General features: G+C 42.7%; 1 protein-coding gene across 10 annotated transcripts in view; it reads right to left on the reverse strand.

Annotated features, from left to right (window-relative positions):
- SEPTIN9 (septin 9) overlaps positions 1 to 20,339 on the reverse strand; it is a 323,191-nt gene that overhangs the window by 13,074 nt on the left and 289,778 nt on the right. For 7 of the 10 annotated variants that reach the window (XM_061616348.1, XM_061616354.1, XM_061616350.1 and 4 more), the window contains 4 exons: positions 12,308 to 12,502; positions 7,800 to 7,928; positions 7,458 to 7,539; positions 5,297 to 5,434 (listed from right to left, as the gene is read on the reverse strand). In XM_061616348.1, the coding sequence (XP_061472332.1) occupies positions 5,297 to 5,434; positions 7,458 to 7,539; positions 7,800 to 7,928; positions 12,308 to 12,502 (544 nt within the window). The remainder of the gene's footprint in view (positions 1 to 5,296; positions 5,435 to 7,457; positions 7,540 to 7,799; positions 7,929 to 12,307; positions 12,503 to 20,339) is intronic. The other 3 variants (XM_061616349.1, XM_061616356.1, XM_061616358.1) reach the window with 1 other exon arrangement.

Below are 20,339 nucleotides of genomic sequence, written 5' to 3' on the forward strand. Positions count from 1 at the left end.
CTGCCCTACAAATTTGTCAAAATGCAAACACAATTTAGGTTGGTCTTTCACAGTCCAATCCATTTCCTGTGTAGCTTGGAAGAATTTGGTAGCATGTTCCTCTGAGCATATGAAGAGTGGTGGCAACACCTGTAATCAGCCCAAATAACAGAAACAAGACATGTGCTGTGCTGAACTTGTTTTAGCAGGGAGGAAGCAACATTATTAAGACAGTTGGTATAGTTCATATAGTCACTTTAAATGTGTTTGATTTACTTTGCAATTTTAGTGAAGTTTCCTATAGTAAATTATTTTCTTTTGCTTCTGTTTCTATAGATACTGTATTTGAAGAACAGCAACATTTTGCATAATTTACACTAAAAAAAACCCTCAAAAAACAATTGTGGAATGATGGCACTGACTATTCTACAGAATAGTATCCAGTGGACATGAGGAGAATTTGAGTTTGCACCAGATAAAACAGTGGGAGGTGAAAGAAATTCTAGAAAATTTCTAAGTGTGCTCTATATTTTTAATTGACCATGCCCATCTTTCCTTAAGTGGAGTGGTTTACAATGGTTATGGGGGTTTACACTGCTGCTGTTTTGAAATAGTTTTCTCTTAAATTGTCTAAATTAGTTTTATATGAGTGTGCTGCTGGAAAGCTGCATGTTTTAAAAGGTTGTTTTAAATTGCTGCACTTGATTGGGATAGGATCTGTACCTTAATGTTTTACCTTTAGTATGTATACCACCTTGGGAGTGGTTTTACCCAAAATGTCTTTTAAAAAAAGGATAAAGAACATGACAACACTGGCACTTGCACTTTTGCTTTTCCTCATCTACGCTTGCGTTCGTAGTATATAACAGCTAGGGATTGACGAATCTGTCAGTTTTAGTTCCCCTCCGTTTCTTACTTTTCCAATCTTAAATTCAATTTCCCACATTTTCCTCATCAGTTTGTGGTGGTTTTTTTTTAAATCCCCACAAAATCTGGGAGCAATTTTAGTGCATATTTTCCTGCTATATACATTTTGGCAAGCAATATAATGCACTTTTATGTTATTTTCACAAATATATGCTTAATATAGGCATTTTTGTACATGTTATTTGGTTGGAAAACTGCACTATAAAAATTCTAGAAGGAAAGCTCTATGTTTTGGTTCATATATTGTTGTGGGAAGTGCAAATTAGGAAGGTTCCTAGTAAAATGCTAACTGAAGTGACTTTCTCCCTCATCCCTAAGAGCAGCTACAAAAAGGTTACTAGAACTTCCTCTTCATCCATTTACTACACTTATAACAAACGGATGAAGCAAATGGTGCAGATGGATTCCGTGTGTGTATCACGCTAGACTGGACAATCAAGAGGTTTGGTTTTCATTTCTCTATTTCCTCTGAAGCAGGAATGTCTGTAAACACACCCATCTGTCAATCCACTAACATCCCAAGGACATCAGGTGATGATCACCAGGACTACAAAGCACCATGCAGGGCTTGCAAAGAGTCCTGCACAGTGCTTTGAAGTGCTGCTGATCAGCAGGCTTGAAGTCACTGCCCATCAGTTGATGGGTGGTGATTTCAAGGCTGCTTTCTGCAGGGATTGGCTGCGTGATCCAGTTCCCTATGGGGAACTCCGCCACATGGCCAACCCAGCTATGTCTCCATTTGCTCCACACCTGATATCACACGTGGCATCAGATGTGGGGCAGATAGCCATGGTCTGGAGAAACTGGCCTCAGGGGCCAAATTGGGGCTTGTGCTGAGCCAAATGTGGCCAACGGGCTTTAGGTTCCTCACCCCTGCATGAGCCAAACATTGCCTTAGTGAGACCCTGTAAATGTGCAGGCTGCTGGAGAAGAGATCACAGCCGCTTTGCTCCTCCCTGGCCGTTTTTCGCTGCTGCATCACACTGAGCTAAGCCAAGGTCCTCACTAACCATGAGCTGCAATCAAGATTTGTTCTTGGTTACAGCTTGTGGTTAACTGCAAACCCTGCCTTGGCTTAATTACGTGCGGTGAAGGAGCGAAAATGACCAGGGAGGACCAAAGCAGCTGCAAGCTCCCCTTTTGCAGCTTGCATGTTCGCGTGGTCCCAGTAAGTCAAAGTTTGGCCTAGCATGTTGTGCAAACCGGGCCAGAGTGAGAGAGAAATATAGAATATTTGAGCATGCATCAAAAGAGCTGTTGAGTGAAGAAGGCACCCTAATTCACAGCCACTTTTCAGAATCAAAGAGGGATTTTCCAGATATCAGAACAGAGCCTGTGGGTAAATTTATAAGATGATGAATGTTACTACCTTGGCCACTCCTTTCCCCACACCAGCATATAACTCAGCGTTTTAAAATATGAGTTTTATTGGACTGTTGAAAAAAGGGTAGGGCGCATCAGACTCTTGTTCTGGGGGCCCATGCTAGAGAGAGAAAGAGAGGCATGGCTCTGCTACAAGAGAACAGGGAAGTCATCAAATGATTTACACAAAGTTCTACTTTAGATAAAGCTAAAAACCAGGAAAAGCTTTTCACAAGCTCCTATAGATGGTTCTGCAATAGAAGCAAGCAATCCATCAAACAAGGGCTGTAATGAGATGGGACAATAGCTCTGGCTTACAGACTGGAGTAAGGGATTCAAAAGGCTTGTAAAAACCACACTGAGCTTTCCCATTCTCGCCTGGCTCAGTATATGATAAATATTTATGACTACTGCAATAAAAGAAAGACTTCAGCTGAATTGAATTTAATCCAAATTCCATCAGCCCAGAAAGCAGTGCTCATTGCAAGCTGGCCTCATGTCCCAAAGGCACTGAAGCTGGATGCATAATATGCTAATACAGGCAATGTGTGAAAAATGCATGCATTGCAGAGAGATGGTGCCAAGACCCATGGGAGGCTTAATTAGAACAGGGAGAAACTGAAGACATATTTGGAGCTTACTGGTATGTTTGGGAGGTTTTGTGTATCTCGAAGCCTGCGTGCCTTTTTGGTTATAACCTACTGTCCATATCTACTCACTCTCTGTAGTGGTTTTCTGACTGGGGAAGACCCAGGAAAACCCATTCTAGTTTATGGTCATCATAATAAATCACTACTCAGACATTTCCATGCTTCTCTCCACAACTGTGAGGGCTAGAATCTTTTAGTTTCTGAAGTGTGTGACCCAGTGGAATCTGCGTATGATGTTGGATTTTGTGCTGTGCAATGTAACCATGGCCATGTGGTCTTTTAAAATGAAGATACGTTCACTCCTCATGCTTCAGACTAAATGAGTGTGGGAAGCAGCTCAACCATCATTAGATGTCTGCCACCAAACTTCACAGGCTAATGAGCAAACCCTGCAGGAGCATCTATGCCATTTACAGAGAAGAACCTAAAAACAAACTGAGGATTCAGTTGCACTACAGTGCTTTCATTAACATGATAGTTAAACACACCAAACCAACAAAGGCAAAAACTCATGAGCCACAGCTTCTAAGTATACATTTGGGTTGGGGTGTGGATATGTACACAGTGTGCTTCTTCCTTTCTTGGGCTTAATAAGAACAGAATGGTTGCAAAGGGAAGGACCATAGCTCAGTGGCGGAGCATCTGTTTTGCATTCAGAAGGTCCCAGGTTCAAACCTCGGCATCCCCAGATAGGGCTGGGAAAGACTCCTGCCTGAAACCCTGGAAAGCCGCTGCCAGTCAGGGTAGACAATACTGAGCTAGATGGACCAACAATCTAACTCAGTATAAGGCAGCTTCCTATATTCCTATAAGCCGTTACTCATTGTTCCAAGTGAACAACAAACACACAAAAGAACAATCTCAAAAACAATCTCAAGAGAAAGGTGAAAGAACATCTAGGGCATGGCATGGAATCGTGTTGGGTGACAACTCCAAACATCCCTGATCATTGGCCATGCTGGCTGCAGTGATGGGAGTTGGAAGTCCAAAAGTCATAGAACAGAACTAATTACAGAATTATACTAAGTATCAGAGAGACCACACCAAACTGGTATTCTCAGATAATGATGCAAGCCGGTTAAGGGAAGCGAGAGGCACGATTATTACTACGGAAAAGCTTTGCAATAGAAGGAGAAGCCAATGCTTACAACTCATGCCTGCCACTGAACTGGGATCACACAGCATCCTAAAGAAGTTCTAATGAACTGATAACCTTCAGACACTTAAAAGTTAAACAATAGATGTAGGGTTATGCATATGCTTTTTGCTGTCTCCCGCGAAGGTTTTACGTTTGCTCCCCCCGCCCCTACCCCACCCCTCATTCCTAAACTGCCTGCAAAGCTGCAACCTGAGTCTTTTCAGAAAGGCCTGTTGGCTCGTTCTCCATCACTAGGCCATCACAAATAAAAAAACAGACTTCCATTTTGACATTGGGAAAGGAAACCAACAGCCCTAGAACAAGCCGTCTGTGGTGGGAGCAGCCGAAGGAACACCTAGTGCTAACCCCCAGCAGGGATATCGTGCTACTTGTAGCCAAAAGCAGTTGCAGGGACATGAAAGTCAGTAATAGAGTGTCTCATAGCTTCACAACCATTTCTTATATTGGAAACACATGTTCCTGGGAGAAGGAGAATACATCAGGCAGACTTCTAGGCACCAATTACCCTGCAAGCAGCAGGGTGAGAGGCAAACTGTGGGGCGCCATTAGAAGGTCTCTATCAGACAGTCTAATGTTTCAGTGGCTACATGCATGGGAAAGAGAAATGTAGAATTACACTGGCTCCCAGAGAGGTATGGATGTGGAACGGGTCCCTTACCAGACAAGCTGGGGAATCAGCATCTGTGCACAGTCCTAACAAGAAAGGATGTCTGAAAATAGTGCTAACACAGCTTTAAGGCCAGTTTGAAGCCAGGGACTGAATGTGCCAGTGCAAATTTTCAGAGCCTGCAAGGTTCCAGAAGATAATCCTGATTCACATTAAGACTCAGGACCAACTGGCAGAATTTTGTCTTCATTCAAGATCCATATTTATTTTTATCCTGCCCTCCCTCCAAAGACCCCAGGGCAGTTTTTATAGTGTACCCTCGCATCCCCCCCCAGGTAGGTTGCCCTTAGAAATAGTGACAGGCCTAAGGTCACCTTGCAAGATTTTGGGTGAGTGGGAATTTGAACCCAGGTCTCAGAACAGGCCAGTGTTCTAACCATTACACCCTATGACTGTTCCAGATCATGAGGTACTAACAAACCAATCTCAAGGAGACAACAAATGGGTGTCAGTAGCAAATGGGTAAGTATGCAGAATTGGAGGCATGAAATTTATTTGCTTTCCAAGTCTAGCAGAAAAAAAGATGATATAGTCCAGAAGGAGTATACTTACGAGTGACCAGTAGCAGGGATGAAGTATATACAGCAGTGGACTCTGGTATCTGGTATCCTCTTCTTCCGGTTAATATTAAGCTCTTCCTGGAGGTACTTCTCATACTGATCATTGATGAACTTCATAATGGGTTGCCAACTGTGCACATAAAAAAACCCCATACATAATAAGAGAAGCCACATCTATGCACAATTCTTTAGAATACATTCACACACAAAAACACCACCTTCACATGCTGCTAAACACACACTTGGAAACAAGTACCAGTGAAATCATTTGAGGACTGAAGTGTGTGTGCGTGTGTGTGTGTTAGAATTATAGGACTGGAAGGGACTTGACCCAAATCCCTATATTTGAAATGGAATCTTCTACACATTCCGGATGAAATTCATAATCAAAATTCATAATCACCTTGGAGCAGGTGTTGTAAATGTGTGGTATTGTATGAATGCTCCAGACTCCCCATGAGTCTGTGAACTCTGAGCCCATTTTTTGAAGGTCATAGTTCATGGGGTAAGCACAGAAGAGCTGGAAGGGGGTTGAAGCATTCCCCACTACATGACAGCCTGTATCCCTTTGTAAAAGGAAAATCCCTGAATGGAAAAAAAGCTTAGGCATTTGGAGACGTATAAGTTGTAAAAATCAATCTAAAACTTGACCACAAAAGAGGCTTTGATAGAAATAAGAACCATTCAGCATCTCAAGAGAAGATATCTTCTTCCACTGTAAAATAATATTTTCAGTGTCCACCCCCACCCTAGGGAAAAGATACACAAACACCCATTTTGGAAATGTGTCTAAAACTGCTCATAGATGCTGTTTTATTTTCAATCCCTTGCCTAAATATTCCTAACACTATCAGCAGCACACTGTTTCAAGGCTTTCATCACATATGCATAGCTTAGTTTACCTGTTTCAATGTATATTACTTCGTACTCATTAATACTGAATGTCACCTGCTATTATTTTGCACATAATTAGTAAGTATGCATGGATCCTCCTGGAACTCTTCACAGTCTCCTTTAGATCTCCTGTCCCAAATAATATGAGATCACTGGCAACCTTACCAACTTAAGTCATCTCAGCACAACACAGGTTCCCTTATGAGGCATGTTCCTTCTATAGCTTTTCCTCACTGAATGCCTTCAATGGACTAGGAGGCAGACTACCAGCCTAACTCTGATTGAGACACAGCACAACTGCACCCTGTGTTTGCATGCATGATTTCCTCATTGCCTTCTACGAATGGAAGCCCCATGTGCAATGCAGAGTTCTACATTAGGTCCTCTGTTCTGCAGCAACACTAAACTTATGTTTTGTGGTTCCTATGGCCTCTCTCCCTGTGGTCCTCTGCTCCCCTTCCTCTGAACTGTTTGCTTACAGAATTAAGGGTAGGAATGAGATCCAAAGCCTATTGCATTAGCTGCATTTGGGAAGCTTTAGTTATTTTGTTGCCATTCAGAAGGCTGAGGCAGTTTGAGAATCCTTGCTTCAAATCACTTACAATGTAAGGATCTGTAAGTGATTTTAAAGAAGGTATATGACCCTTCTTTAGTGATGTATCAAGGCATCACAAATGTCTATGAACTCCAGGAGGAATTCCATCATAGCTCTCCCCTGAAAAAATTATTTAGGATCCACATGAATAGAGATGTACGGGTAATGGCCAAGTTCCAAGTCTGTAAAGTATAGTTTTGTCCTAAAATCTTTGGAAGTTTTGAGAACCCTCCAGAGAATCCTGGCAGTGTCTCCCCCCACCCTTTAGCAGCTTCCTCCAGATGGTGAGGAAAAGTTGAGTAATCCAATCCAATCCTCTCCTCTCTGGGCAGAAAGTTTCCTTGAGAAGGAACCAGGAAGGATAAAATCATTTTTTTCTTTTGCATTATGATAGTACCATTGTTCTTGCTCAGATCAAGTAATTCCCTCCCTACTTCATAGTCCAGAAGCACAAGGAGTCTGATAAGGAACAGGGTAACTTTTTGTACTGGTCAACCAAAACCAAAGGCAGACCATGCTGAAGAATCACCTAGTGGTGGTGGCACAAAGTCCCCCCACCCCTGCTGTCCTAATTGCCTGCTGAAAAACTGCCCACCCACCCCCTTCCCCTCCAGCTTCTCCATGAACAGGGTCCTTGCTGGTTGCCTGCTTGACAGGCACTCACCAATTCTCATTGTTGATGTGGTCTCCAAATCCTGGGGTGTCGATGACAGTGAGTTTCATACGAACGCCTTTTTCTTCAATATCTGAAACAGAACGTGAAGAAGGTAGAGAAGAACACGTCACCCTAGGATGAATGCAATGGAGACAATCCCTTCACATATGCACCTTCACCAGACCGAAAAGGATTTTTGGACATACTGACATTTAAGAGTTTCAGAAAGTTTATATTCTAGTGAGCCGAATGAATGGTCCTCAGCTCCTTTCCCTGTCTTTTCACTGTCGTTTCCTCAACATTTCCATCCCTCCCCCCAAAGCAACCCCACAATCTCTTGGCAAGGCTCACCATGTGTGATGGACTTGATTTCAATTGTCTTGGGGATCCGCTCTTCAGAACTTGGCTGCACAGATTTGCGGCTGATTTTGGACTTGAAGAGGGTGTTGATTAGAGTAGATTTTCCCAGGCCACTCTGACCTGAAAGGCAGCAGGATGCACAGATATCAGAAGGGGAAAAAACCCTTCTGCTTCGCTATTAACATCACTCCACAGCTAGCTTGTACAAATTCAAACTGTGTTCATGTGCCTTTTGGTCATGCACACAAAGATTACTATGGCTCAGCTCTTGGCTGAAGCAAATCTAATTCATGTTGATTTTGTCCTGCATGGCTGATAAAGATCAGCTGCTCCCACAACACTAGGCATTTGGGAAGATTTTATGTTCGATGCTGCATACTAAACAAGGTAACTGAATTTCAGCTGGGTATGCAGATTAGCTTGCTAAGCAATTCTCTTCCTTAATTTTTCCTTGCAGGCACAAAGCAAGCTAAAATTTATGAAGAAACAAAAACTGAGGTATATTTCATTCACCCAATAGAAATGAAAATAGCGACTAGAGTTCATAACACATTTGATTTCTGCCCGACTTTTGTTTCAAACTTGGTTTCTTTCTTTCTGTAATTCACAAGGATAAAATTGGCCCCAGACCCATTTTTGCCAAGCACAGAATATTCTCTGCATAGATACTTGTATTAGGAAAATCACTTCATTGTGTATCTCTCCCAGTACCAGGGAGTCACTATGTGAGAGGGGACTGCTTCAAGGAGATTTCACAGAATGAAGTGACACATGGATTCTCTTCACAAAGTTCTTCCTAAGGATTTTAACCCAAGATAAATAGGCCATGGTTTCCACCATGTTGAACATGGGTTACAAATTTGTACCCTTCCTTGTCCAAGAAGCTTAGAACTTATTACTTTTAGCCACACAAGAACTCTAAGGGTTAGTTTAGGTTGACAGGTAGTGACTTCATAACCAGATTCCTCACATCCAAACCAAACACTTGGCCACCGGACCATACGGCTGCCAATTATGAGATGATATTTTCTAGCATTAATTCTCTATTATTATTCACAGAATTTCTACATGGTGGACCTGCATCAAAATGTTCCAGTATATCCTCACCCTTCACAGGAGTGCTCCAGATCAGGCAGGCGAGCAGAAAACCCGCCAGCTTATAGTATGTTCTGTTGAGGATTCCCCACTACATTCTGGAGGCTGCCAGCTGGTCTGTGTGTCTTACATGAGGGGGAACAGCTCCAGTTAAAAGGACCAGGCAGCAGGTGAAATGGAAGACCCCTGCCTGTGACCTTGGAGAGCTGCTGCTAGTCAGAGCAGACAATGTTAAGTTAGATGGACAAATAGCCAGACAAATTGACAGCTTGGCCTGTTCCTCTGCAGCTGGATTGTCTCTAGGGAGGCAAGCCATGTGCAAAGGAAGAACTATATGGAAGGGATCAATGCACCTCTGTACATTTTGCTGGGCTTCTTATTTATTTATTTATTTATAAATTTATATATATATATATTTAACAATAAAAACAAATATACAAATTTTAAAACACAAAAAACAATTTAAAAACACAATTTTTCAAAAAAATTAAAAACAATTGAAAAACACATGCTAAAATGCCTGGGAGAACAGCATCTGTACACACACCCCTTGCCGGAAGAATACAGCACACTATGAGCTCTGCATGACTAAAAGATGAAAACTCAGTATTAGCTTTCATAATCTCTGCTGGAAAATTAACCCACTCCAAGCTATAACAATGCAGAAGGCCAAATCTTAAGATGTCAGGTGAACTGCTGCAAAACTTCAGCATGCATCAGTTAGATTGCTGGTAGGGACTGCATTGCTACAGATTGGCATCTAAAGAAACTGGGGCCTCAGTGAATGAGTCACCCCTTCTAACACATCCTGAGAATATTCTAATTCTGCTCGATAATGAGTCAATCTGCAGCCAGGCCCTGCTACTGGGCATGAAAAGCCAAGGTTTTACTCACATCATCTGGGGGAAACAATTCTTTTGCAATGGCTTGGGGAACGTGACTAGAGTAAAGAAAGAGGGATCCGGAACACCTCTGAGGCTGGAATACCATGCTGAAGGCAGTCAAGTGTTCAAACTGATCCAGGATCATTGAGACATTTAATGAGACAGTCTGAACAGACAAAATTCCCCCCTCAAGAGGCTTCATTAGAGTCATACATCAGAACTCACAGGAAGTCAAACACTAGGAGTCAAAAGTTACATAGGGTCATCGCACAGCACCTACAGCTGGGCTACTAGCCATCTCATTCAGGCTACCTGCTTCCTCTTTGACCCACCACCACTTGCCATAACTAAAGGAAGCTGAGTTCCTTGCTATTCCTTGAAATAGCGCAACATGGAAAGGTAGCAGGCTGACTGGCAGGTTGTCTTAATTATGTGATTTCTCCCCCCTACCTTTCTGAACCCATGGCCTATGCACTGCTTTTGCTTAATGCCATAAACTCAGTAAGGCACTCAATCCAGCCCACACTATCACTCAGGATTCCAAAATATTTTTTTGATGTACTGTAGAAACCATTCCAGCTGGCAGGCACTCAACCAGCCTCAAAAGTAATGCCAACTCCCCCTGGTGCCATTTTAATTACAGCTGTTGAATAATATGTCATTTTTGTTCCTTCCAGCCAATTAATTAGAAGATGACACTTCACAAGAAGAGTTCTAGGGCTGTGAAAGGTGAAAGTGTTCCTCTCTGGACCATCTTACAGAGCTTCCCATCTTACAGAACTTATGGACAGAGTGGCGCCATCATACTGGAACATCCGACAGAGCAAGGAGTCTTGAATTGTGTTCAGTGAACTTTATTAAAGCAATGGACGCCTCCCCAGACACACACGCATGCACGTGCGCGTACACACACACACACACACCCTTCCAGCAGTCCTTTATGCAGGCTGTCAGGTGGAAGAGAAGTACATCCATTTCTTCAAAGCACAAGAGAACACTTTGTTCCTGTGGAAGGAAAATGGCAGTAGGCCTTTCCTTCATGCAAGGGTTCTTATGCAAGTGGGGAGACACTTTGCAAAAATGTTGTATCTGGGTGGTCAGAAAGGTCAGGGAAAAGCTGGTGTCTTCCCGAGGAACACGCATACCTCCCTCTTCGTGAAACATGACTACATAGATCTCTCTCCCCACCCAAAATTGTGCAGAATCTGAGGGATGCATTTATTTGGGTTTTTAAGTAAACCACACAGATTTGCAGCCTTCACTTGTTACAGGTCTTCCATACCCTATGGAAGTATGTTCCCAAAGCATCAGAGAACCAAAATGTAGATGTAGAACCATCTGTGAGGCCACATCGAATCCTAAAAATGGAAATAAGTCTATTTAGGGAGTGTTGCATGGCTACTTATCTCTTGGCCAGACTTCAGCAAGCAACAGAAGATATGGGGATGCTTGCTGCAACACCTTCATCACCACCAACTGGTTGAAAGGGCTAAGGACCAGGAGAAATATGAGGACTTGCTGGAAGATCTGAACAGGGGAACTAGGTAAGGATGGACTCAGCCATGGCTGATGGTCCCTTACATGGCTGATGGCCATGTAATAAGTGTAGGCAATGCAACAACAGTCTACTCTTTGACAGACCAGGATGATCTAGGAACTGACCAAGGAAGCAAAGCCAAACACCAGCCCCCACGTAACATGAGATCTCAAGCTGTTTATCACCCTTCTCTGTTGAAGTCAGCAGGTGACAGGGAAATTTTTCAGTGGAATTCCTCTGCAACAGTATCATTTTGCAGTCCCAAGTGATCAAGGGCACATGGAGAAGTAAAAAAGGACCATGGGTTTTAATGAGAGAAATTCCATCAGACACACTGCTTAGCAGTACATCTGCTTTGGCTGTAGCAACAGAGCCAAACTATTAAAAGGCACAAATTCTTGATCTTTTGACAGTCCAGTCAGGAAAAAGAGGCTTGTTAGAGAAGGCACACAGTCACCTGGACAGGCTACAAGACATCTGGAGTTAGTTTCTCAATGCATTTATCAAATCTGGTAACTTTAGAATTCCCATGTGTTGGTAACCCATTAGTAAGCTACCTATACCTCTCTTGTAGGGATACAGACAGAAAAATAATCTTCTCAAGAAGACCATAAAAATAGTAGTTTCCACACAAATAGCGTGTCTGCAACCTATATAAGAACATCTGAAGAGCCTTGCTGGACCAGGCCAAGGGCCCATCTAGCTTAGCATCCTGTTCTCGCAGTAGCCAGTGCCAGATGGCAACAGGAACCCCACAAGCAGGACTTGAGTACAGCAGCACTCTCCCCAGTTGTGATTCAGTGGTTTACTGCCTCCAACAGTGGAGGTAGAATGTAGCTATCATGTCTAGTAGCCACTGGCAGGCACTATCCTCCGTGAATTTGTGCAATCCTCTTTTAAAGCCATCCAAGTTGGTGGCCATCGCTACCTCCTGTGGGAGCAAATTCCATAGCTGAACTAGTTTACATGGGAATATTTCTCACCGACTACCATGATGTTGAACTCAAACCCTTGCTTCATGGCTTTCCTCCGCATCTGCTCGAGGATGGCATCTATCCCAACATAGGCAAAGTCAGCAGCTGGTTTCTCGGTCCGTGTTGGTGCAGCTTGCTTGAGGCTGGCATCTCGAGTGGTATCCATCATGCTGCCTGGGTAGCCGGGAATAGCCTCTGAACCTGCTGGTGAGAAGGAAATAGATTATAAATATTTATATATTTATTTTTATATTTATTTACAAATAAATGAAAAAATTGTATTAACATGGAGTAAGCTACACCACTTAGGCATTGGGATATCTCTTTGTGGCTGCAAGTGAACTGCAAAAGTGAACTTTGATACTACTTTTTAACCAAAATGGATGTTTAATTAAAAAAAAAAGAAACCTTGTCTCACTGTTGACTTTTTTCTCACATAGAGGTATTAGCTCAGAAGTGAAATTGGTATGAAACTGCCAAGCATCTGATGCCTCAAAAGTAACTTGGACGTAGATCTGAATTCACTGAGTGTTGGAGGAGATCCAGACATCGTCCTCTCCTCTACAAATGACTTGCCATGGAACCGAGGGAACTCCGGCTCTCAATTTTCAACTCTTGAAAGGAGGAAGTTATGGCCCTCCATAACACTTGTTCTGAATACAGAAACACAGAGACAGATGGAAGTAGAGCCCAATGAAACTCCAAATTGTGTGAATGTAGAATCTGAGATCTTTTCAAAATTTGTGAATTTCCAACTTTTTATGTTGATTTGAAATTCAATTATTCAGAATGCACCAATCACAGATATTTATAATTGGATATAACTATATAGATATGCCGTATGCTTTCATATAAAAGAATGGAAACTGCAAAAGGAAATTAGACCACAATAAAATATTTTTCAAAGCACAAGTCTCCACTAAAGAAATACCCACCCACGACATGTTTTTAAAGCTTTTCTAATTTTGGTTTTTGTTCTCTGCCTTGCCTTGTAGCACACTATACATCTTGCTTTACCTATTGAAATAGCTAGATGAGTTTTTAACTCCTGCAGGAACCTCACATGTGGCGTGCCTTACTCAAGACAGTCCATACCTAGATACAGGGCAAGAACATCTTAGGATGTAAAATGGTCTGAGTTGCTGAGTGTGATGCCATGATATTCAGATCCTCCAAGTGCCCAGTGATTCTAAAACTCATTCTAAATCCATACATGATAGACTGTTGGCAATATTCCTGGATCAAAAAATTATAAAGTGAGAAAGCCAACATGTCTTTCAATGACTCCTGATATAGTGGCATTTTTAGAACAGGACAGCCGAACATTTATTTATCTTTATTTTTTTTATTATTTTTTGCTATTCTTGCACACCACTAAGAATTGGTCCACATGGAAAGTATGTAGCCCTTAGTAGAAACAGTTTGTTATCTAGCAGTTGAACCATAGCCACTAAGCAAAATAAAGCACATTTCCAGCATTCCCATTTCAACCCAACTTGAAACAATACGGACGAGAGAAAGAGACTGGCAGTCCTAAAGCTTCCAGATTCTAACAGTTCTACAGCTCCACTGGAGACATTCTCCAGTACGGCAGAACAAGAGCCCTAAAAGTGAAGGAGGCAGACCAGATTATGTCCATATAGTACAATGTTTTGCCAATACTCTAAGAGTTTCCTTATTTGGAAGGCAGGAAGATATGAGCTGTCCATGCCATACCGCAGCACACAAGCAAAAGGGGCTGTAACAGGAAATTTCCTATGCTTCCAAAAGTTAACTTCCAGTATCAACTAGGACTCGTACCTGAAACCTTATAACCTGCAGCTTGGTACCGTTAAGGCTGTAGTATGATGATAAGATGGAGCAACACTGTTCTCTTCAAGCACCAGTATGCCTCCACCACTAGAAAGCCCACTGGCTCTCCCTGTCCTGGCCACAAATACTTATTTAGTTGCTTGATTAATTTATAACCCACATTTTCTTTTCAAACTGGAGATATTTAAAGCAGCCGACAAAAGTATACAAAACAAAAAGCAATAACCCAATCATTAAAAGCAAAATAAATGTAGTAAAACAACACACCAAGACTAAAATGAGAATAAAAACAAACCAAGGGAGCCAGAACTAAGTCGATCATAGTCTAAATACCAGTAAAAACAAAACGGCTAACTGGAAGAGAAATATATTCACATGCCGGCAGAAAACAGGCAAAGACATAGCCTAACCTCTAAGGACAGGGGATTTTACACCCCCAAGAAGGCCCTCCTGCACAAACATACACATCTTGGAAGGCAGTGGGATGCATAAGAAATCCTCATCAGCAGATCTTAAAAGGTGGGCAGATCCAGATGGAAGGACTGATCCTTTAAGATCAGGATTATGTCTCTTGCCAGGGCAACAAGTCAATTTAGGCCTTGCATGTCTGGCTTCTGCTTCACTACCAGCCCACTTGTCCCCTGCCTTCTGCTCCTCTCAGATGGATACCTTGGCTTTGGACCCTAACTAGCAAACAAGGCATCCTCTGGACAGCCCCGTGCTTTATAAACAATTCATAAACATGAATATATATGTAAAAGCAACAACAAAAGACTCTTATGGCAAAGTTGCATTGTATCTCCAATTAGAAAAAATAAGTTTACAAGAGATCAGTGGTTACCGGTACAACCAGTGCTTTTTGGGGGGCAGAATGTCTCCTTTGCACCCTTCTGGGGCTTACATTGTTTTTTTTAAAAAAAGTTGGGAGAGTAGGAAGGAGTGGCAGGGCTATCTCTGTAGGCTCAGGCTTCTATTGACTGACAGCCAGCAGTGGGCGCCTCCTCCTTCTCCCTGGAGGTAGAAAAAGTTGGGGATATCCCTGCACACTCCTTCACAGGGGTATTCTCACATACTCAGGCCTGGTGAGTGCTTCCTTCACCCCATGCTGGGGCTTCCCTTGTTTTGTCTGTTTAAGGCTGGAGAGAGAAGGAAGGAGTGGAGGGTTATCTCTGCATGCTCATGTTTCTGTTGTCTGCCAGAGAGGTAGAGCTGGCTGTGGGAACTTCCTTTGTCCCAGGGAGGAGCTTTTCTGGATTGGTGTTTGTGCGTTTGTGTTTGAGAGAGGTATATATGTGTGATTTGTGAGAGAGGGGGGGTGATGGAGAAAGAGAGAGATCTTTATGGGGTGGGGAGTTGCACCTGGGCAGAGTGAGAGGGAGAGATATGTGTGTCATTTTGTATATATTAAATGTGTGTTGTGTGTGTATAAGAGTGACAGAGACAGAGAGATCCAAGTGTGTCTATGTGTGTCTATGTATGTGTATACTCTGTGTAACAACAACTATGGTATGGCCACCTTGTATATTTTCCCTAGTATTGGAAAATGCCATCTGTTGTTATCAGACAAGAAGAGAGAGAGAGAGAGAGAGAGAGAGAGAGAGAGAGAGAGTAAAATCAATATTCTGTGAATGCCATAAACAGGATCAGCAGGTCATAGCAATGAGGGCATAGGAAGAGGGAAGGAGTGGGAGAGCCATTTTAAAATTGACCAAGATGTGAGTACTAACACCACATTTTTTACAAAAAGGCACTGGGTACAACTAACACTATCCCCACTCTAGCCTCTTCTCCCCCCCCCCCTTCAGCTTGGCCATTTTGTCATGACCATCTTCCCCATCTTTTCCCCTAAACACAAATCACCTTCCTCTGTCTGATGTAGCTTTGGAACACTTGGACACTCTGAATATCTTAGATTAAATGGGGCCATCCATTATGGGGGGTGAGTAGGATCTGTATGCCAAAAATGTGTGTTTAGCACACAGTGTTTGAGAATAAAGTTTGCACAGAAGTAGTGACTGATTGCATAGACATACTGCCAGAATTTCCTGTTATGGCAAAGAAGTGTGTCATCAAACTTGCTCATGCTAAGGATGCCAGCAGTCTTAGAGAATGTTCTACATTCTTCCTTTCAGGATCATGGGCAAGGAACACATTCTATAACAGACATCATACTTCATGTATATGGGAGGCCTCTAAAGCCTAATATTAATGCAGTCATTTGTATACCACTACTCTTCACTGGTCATTTTAAAAAACATTGGTAGAAAGCCAGGGATAAGGAAACTGTAGCCCTCCCAACTTCCATCATTCCTCAACATTGGCCATGCTGGGTTAAATTGATGGGAGTTGGGAGTCCAGCATCTGGTGGGCCACAGATTCCTTAGAGTTGTGGCTCAGCATGTGTTTTGCATGCAGAAGGTCCCAGGTTCAATCCCCGGCATCTCCGGGTAAGTTGGGAGAGATTTCCTGCCTGAAACGTTGGAGAGCTACTGCCAGTTAGTGTGGATAATACTGAGTTAGATGGACCAATGGTCTAACTCAATGTATAGCGGCTTCCTGTGTTCCCTTAGCCCTATATTAAGAGATCTCACTAAGCTTTAATCCTTTCCCCATGACAAAGATGCAAACCCACCAATATCCTGTTGTACCATTTGCAGAGTAGGGAACATTTGAGTGTCTTGTATACAGAGCACAAGGAATTGTACTTTAGGAAACAATGAGAAAAAAGCAGTGAACATTTCAGTACTCTTGAACCCAATGAGAACTATCAGAGAAACAAAAGATATCTCAAAACCAGCTGTTCTGTTATGGCAGCAGAGCCTCTTAATGTGGAGAAAGAGAAGACACATGGGATTCCAAGCAGGACCTTCTCAGGAATGTTTTCTCTTTTATTATCTCCAGCAGGACACTGGCTATTGCTCTCCTTAAGGCTGGATGGTCCCCTGGATGGTCCCTTGAAGTATCCTTTGGGAACAACCCTAAAATCTGAACATATTTGTATCATTTATTTGTGGTTATTGTCATTTGCACTAAGGGAAGGCTACAGTCGCATCCTGCTAAGGTAGAGATGGGGAACATGTAGTCCTCCAGATGTTGTTGGATTCCAGAAATCATCAGCCCCAGCTAGCATGGCCAATGGTCAAGGATGATGGGAGCTGTAGTCCAGCAACATCTGGTTCCCCACTCCGGTTCTTGGGTCATGTGAGAATTACCTGCAGCTACTGCTTAGAAAGAGAAGTGCAGTTACCATGAAATAAACCCAGCAGCTCACTTTTAGTACAGCAACCTAGAAATAAAAACCTGCTCACAAGGTCGTAAGACACAGCAATACACCATGTGACAGAGAAAAGCATGGTAGAGATTTGGCTGACTTAACTCTGCACTTATTTTCCTGTCTTTGCTTTTCTGAAAATGCAGATCTCTGCTATTTACCCAGACATCTATCTTTGGAAGAGACTCTGAGAAGTAAGCCTCATTGACTTTACTCTCAAGTAAGTGCATTGAGATTTGCAGCCTGGATGTTACAGTAGGGCCCCACTCATACAGCGGGATATGTTCCGGACCCCCGCTGTAAAGCGGAACTCATTGAATAGAATGGCATGCAATGCCCGAGAACCGCCGTAAAAGTGGAACAAGCGCTGTATAAGTGGGGCTTTAGTCTAATTGCATCTAATTGAGACTGCTGTATTAGCGAATCGCTGTAAAGTGGGGCCCTACTGTATACTCGCAGGGGCAAATCTTGAAACCAAAGCTAAAATAAATTGCATCTCTGTCCCAATCTGAAAAACAACCAAAATGCCAAAGAGGTCTAGGAGCTGTGTATTAACCATTTGCCATGTGGTGCATATTACCTTCCAATCGCACAGTATATCACAACATTACTAACTCTCAGCCAGGCTGGGGAGAGGGATATAATCATAGACTGAGCTGATGTGTGTGAAGTCTAACAATGCATCCCTGACAGATATAGGTACTCTCTTATATATGCTTCGACAAGGGGAAGTGGTTTGTATTCACAACGTATTTGATGTTTATCTGCTGCGTGTTAAAACCCAGCTGCAAAGAACAGAAGGGTAAAGATTTCCGCAGAAGTTCAAAAAAAAAAGCCAAAAGCCAAATGTGGACCTTAAATATGCTGTGTTTTAAAAAACATAGCACTAGTTCAAACTTGGCAAGATTTTCCAGTCTCCCCATAGGAAACTATCTGTGCAGGTATCTTTCCTCATAGGTTGTAAACATGGAGCTAAACACAGAAATTTAAAACAAATTTTAAAACTGAGTTAAACAGCTCTCTACCCAGACACCCAAGAGGCAGAAGGAACTTCTACATATGTTTATGTTTGGTTGCTGTAATGAGGTACATAATGAGGATTTTTATTGGAGGGGGATCCTTTTACTTAAAGTGAGCCTTAGGCCACAAAAACTTTATTTTTCCATATTAAAGACATTTTAAATGTAAAGTTTGATGTCAGCAAAATATATTTTCTTTTTTTGAAGGGGAGCAACAGAAAGTCTCTAACATTTCTCTACCCACTGATTTAACACTTCCACCCCCTGGAATAGAAGGAAAAAAATTCTAGACTAGACTAGATCTACATACTGAACAAATGGTTAAAGTTTAGGAAACTCAGTTCATTCCAAAGCCATAAACCAAGTGCCAATTTAAACACCGTGGTGACTACTGAAGGTACTTCAGAGCTATTTCTGCGGTTATGTGCTTTCAGTTTCTGTCCCTTCTAAGGAAAAAAAATAGGTTTATTGATAATAAAATATACATTAAAAAAGAAATTAATGTATTGGCCCAAATGTGGCTGCTAAGGAATGTACAGCACTGGTATGGAGATGCTGCCTGTGTGCTTTGGGGCTTTTACGCATTAGGACCACTACATGGAGTACTGCTACATGGAAGTGCTTTGCAGCGGCCTCCACATAACATTTAAAATGGCCCTAAGGTCCTCAATAGGTCATGTACAAACTCTTTAAAAAATGCCTTCCATCCCTTCTGGTCTCCCAGAAGCAAGCATTTAAAGAGAGATGGCTAGCTATCTAGGTTTTGCTCATGCTAACAGCAAGAAGGTGGCAGTGTTGCTCACCTGACCTTCCATTGCCCATGTTGCTGTTGCTTACTGGGAGGTAAAGGTGGAAGGGTGAGGCAGCAGTGAGGTGGTATTGTGCCAATGCACTGGCCGAGTTCTCACCAATGTGTTTGCACCATGACAGCCTCACTGCCACCTCCCCTTCTATCTCTCAATAAGCAATAGCAACGTGGTTGAGAAGTTGGGTGAGTGTCAGATGAAACTGCTGCCATGCTGCCTGCTACAGCTAGGAGGTCATATCCAGGGCAGCATGTACACCGTGGCATTCTCTATCTTCAGAAGGGCTTACTGTCTTATGTAAAGAAGTGCAATCCTAAGTAACAACAAAAAAAGGCAACCTAGAAATGACAGAGCAGCATGTAGTGAAGGCTCAGAGTTGGGCAACCCAGGCACGAATAGGGCTTCAAATTAGCACTCGGCACAAGTCCCTACTCTTCTATAAGCTTCTATATCTTGTCTCCTTGGTTTTATGAAGCAACTGAAATCTTTATTCCTCCACTCCACTCAGGATCCTGAGGGTCCCTCATTAAGTTATGAGGGTTTCCTCCATGAGAACATCAGTAACGGGCAGACAAGCTTCCCTGAAGGATGATTGTTCCACAGCTGCTATACTGATCTCACCCTGCAACACATTGCTGCAGGATAGCATTAATGTACTCTTTAAGTCCCACTCTCAGTTTGAGCAGGACAAAAGTGAGTCTTCACATGTGGCTAATGCCCTCTGTAACATGCACCCTAGTTGCCATTCTTTCTAATGCACTGAGGTCCTGCTACAATTTTATCTTATGTACTGACCTTTAATGGCAGACTAGTGGGGATGCTGGCTGATGGGCTGATGCAGAAAGGACTCCTCAAAGGTAGGAAGCTTAAAACCCATTAGCACAAACACACACAACTCTGGTTATATCCTGCAACCTGGTGCCCTCCAGACATTTTGGACTACACCTCCCACTATTGCTGTCCACTGCCATGCTAGTTGGGGCTGATGGGAGTTGTCCAAAACAACTGTTGGGCACCAGGTTGCAGAAGGCGATCCTACTTGGTCCTTTGATTGATAGCCTATGGTCCACACCAAGCTTCCAAAGGCTTCCCCACTGGACTGCCAAGCTTCTTCTTCCCATGGCCTGTTATCT

The sequence above is a fragment of the Rhineura floridana genome, chromosome 3 (assembly GCF_030035675.1).
Source record: "Rhineura floridana isolate rRhiFlo1 chromosome 3, rRhiFlo1.hap2, whole genome shotgun sequence".
Lineage (NCBI taxonomy): Eukaryota > Metazoa > Chordata > Lepidosauria > Squamata > Rhineuridae > Rhineura > Rhineura floridana.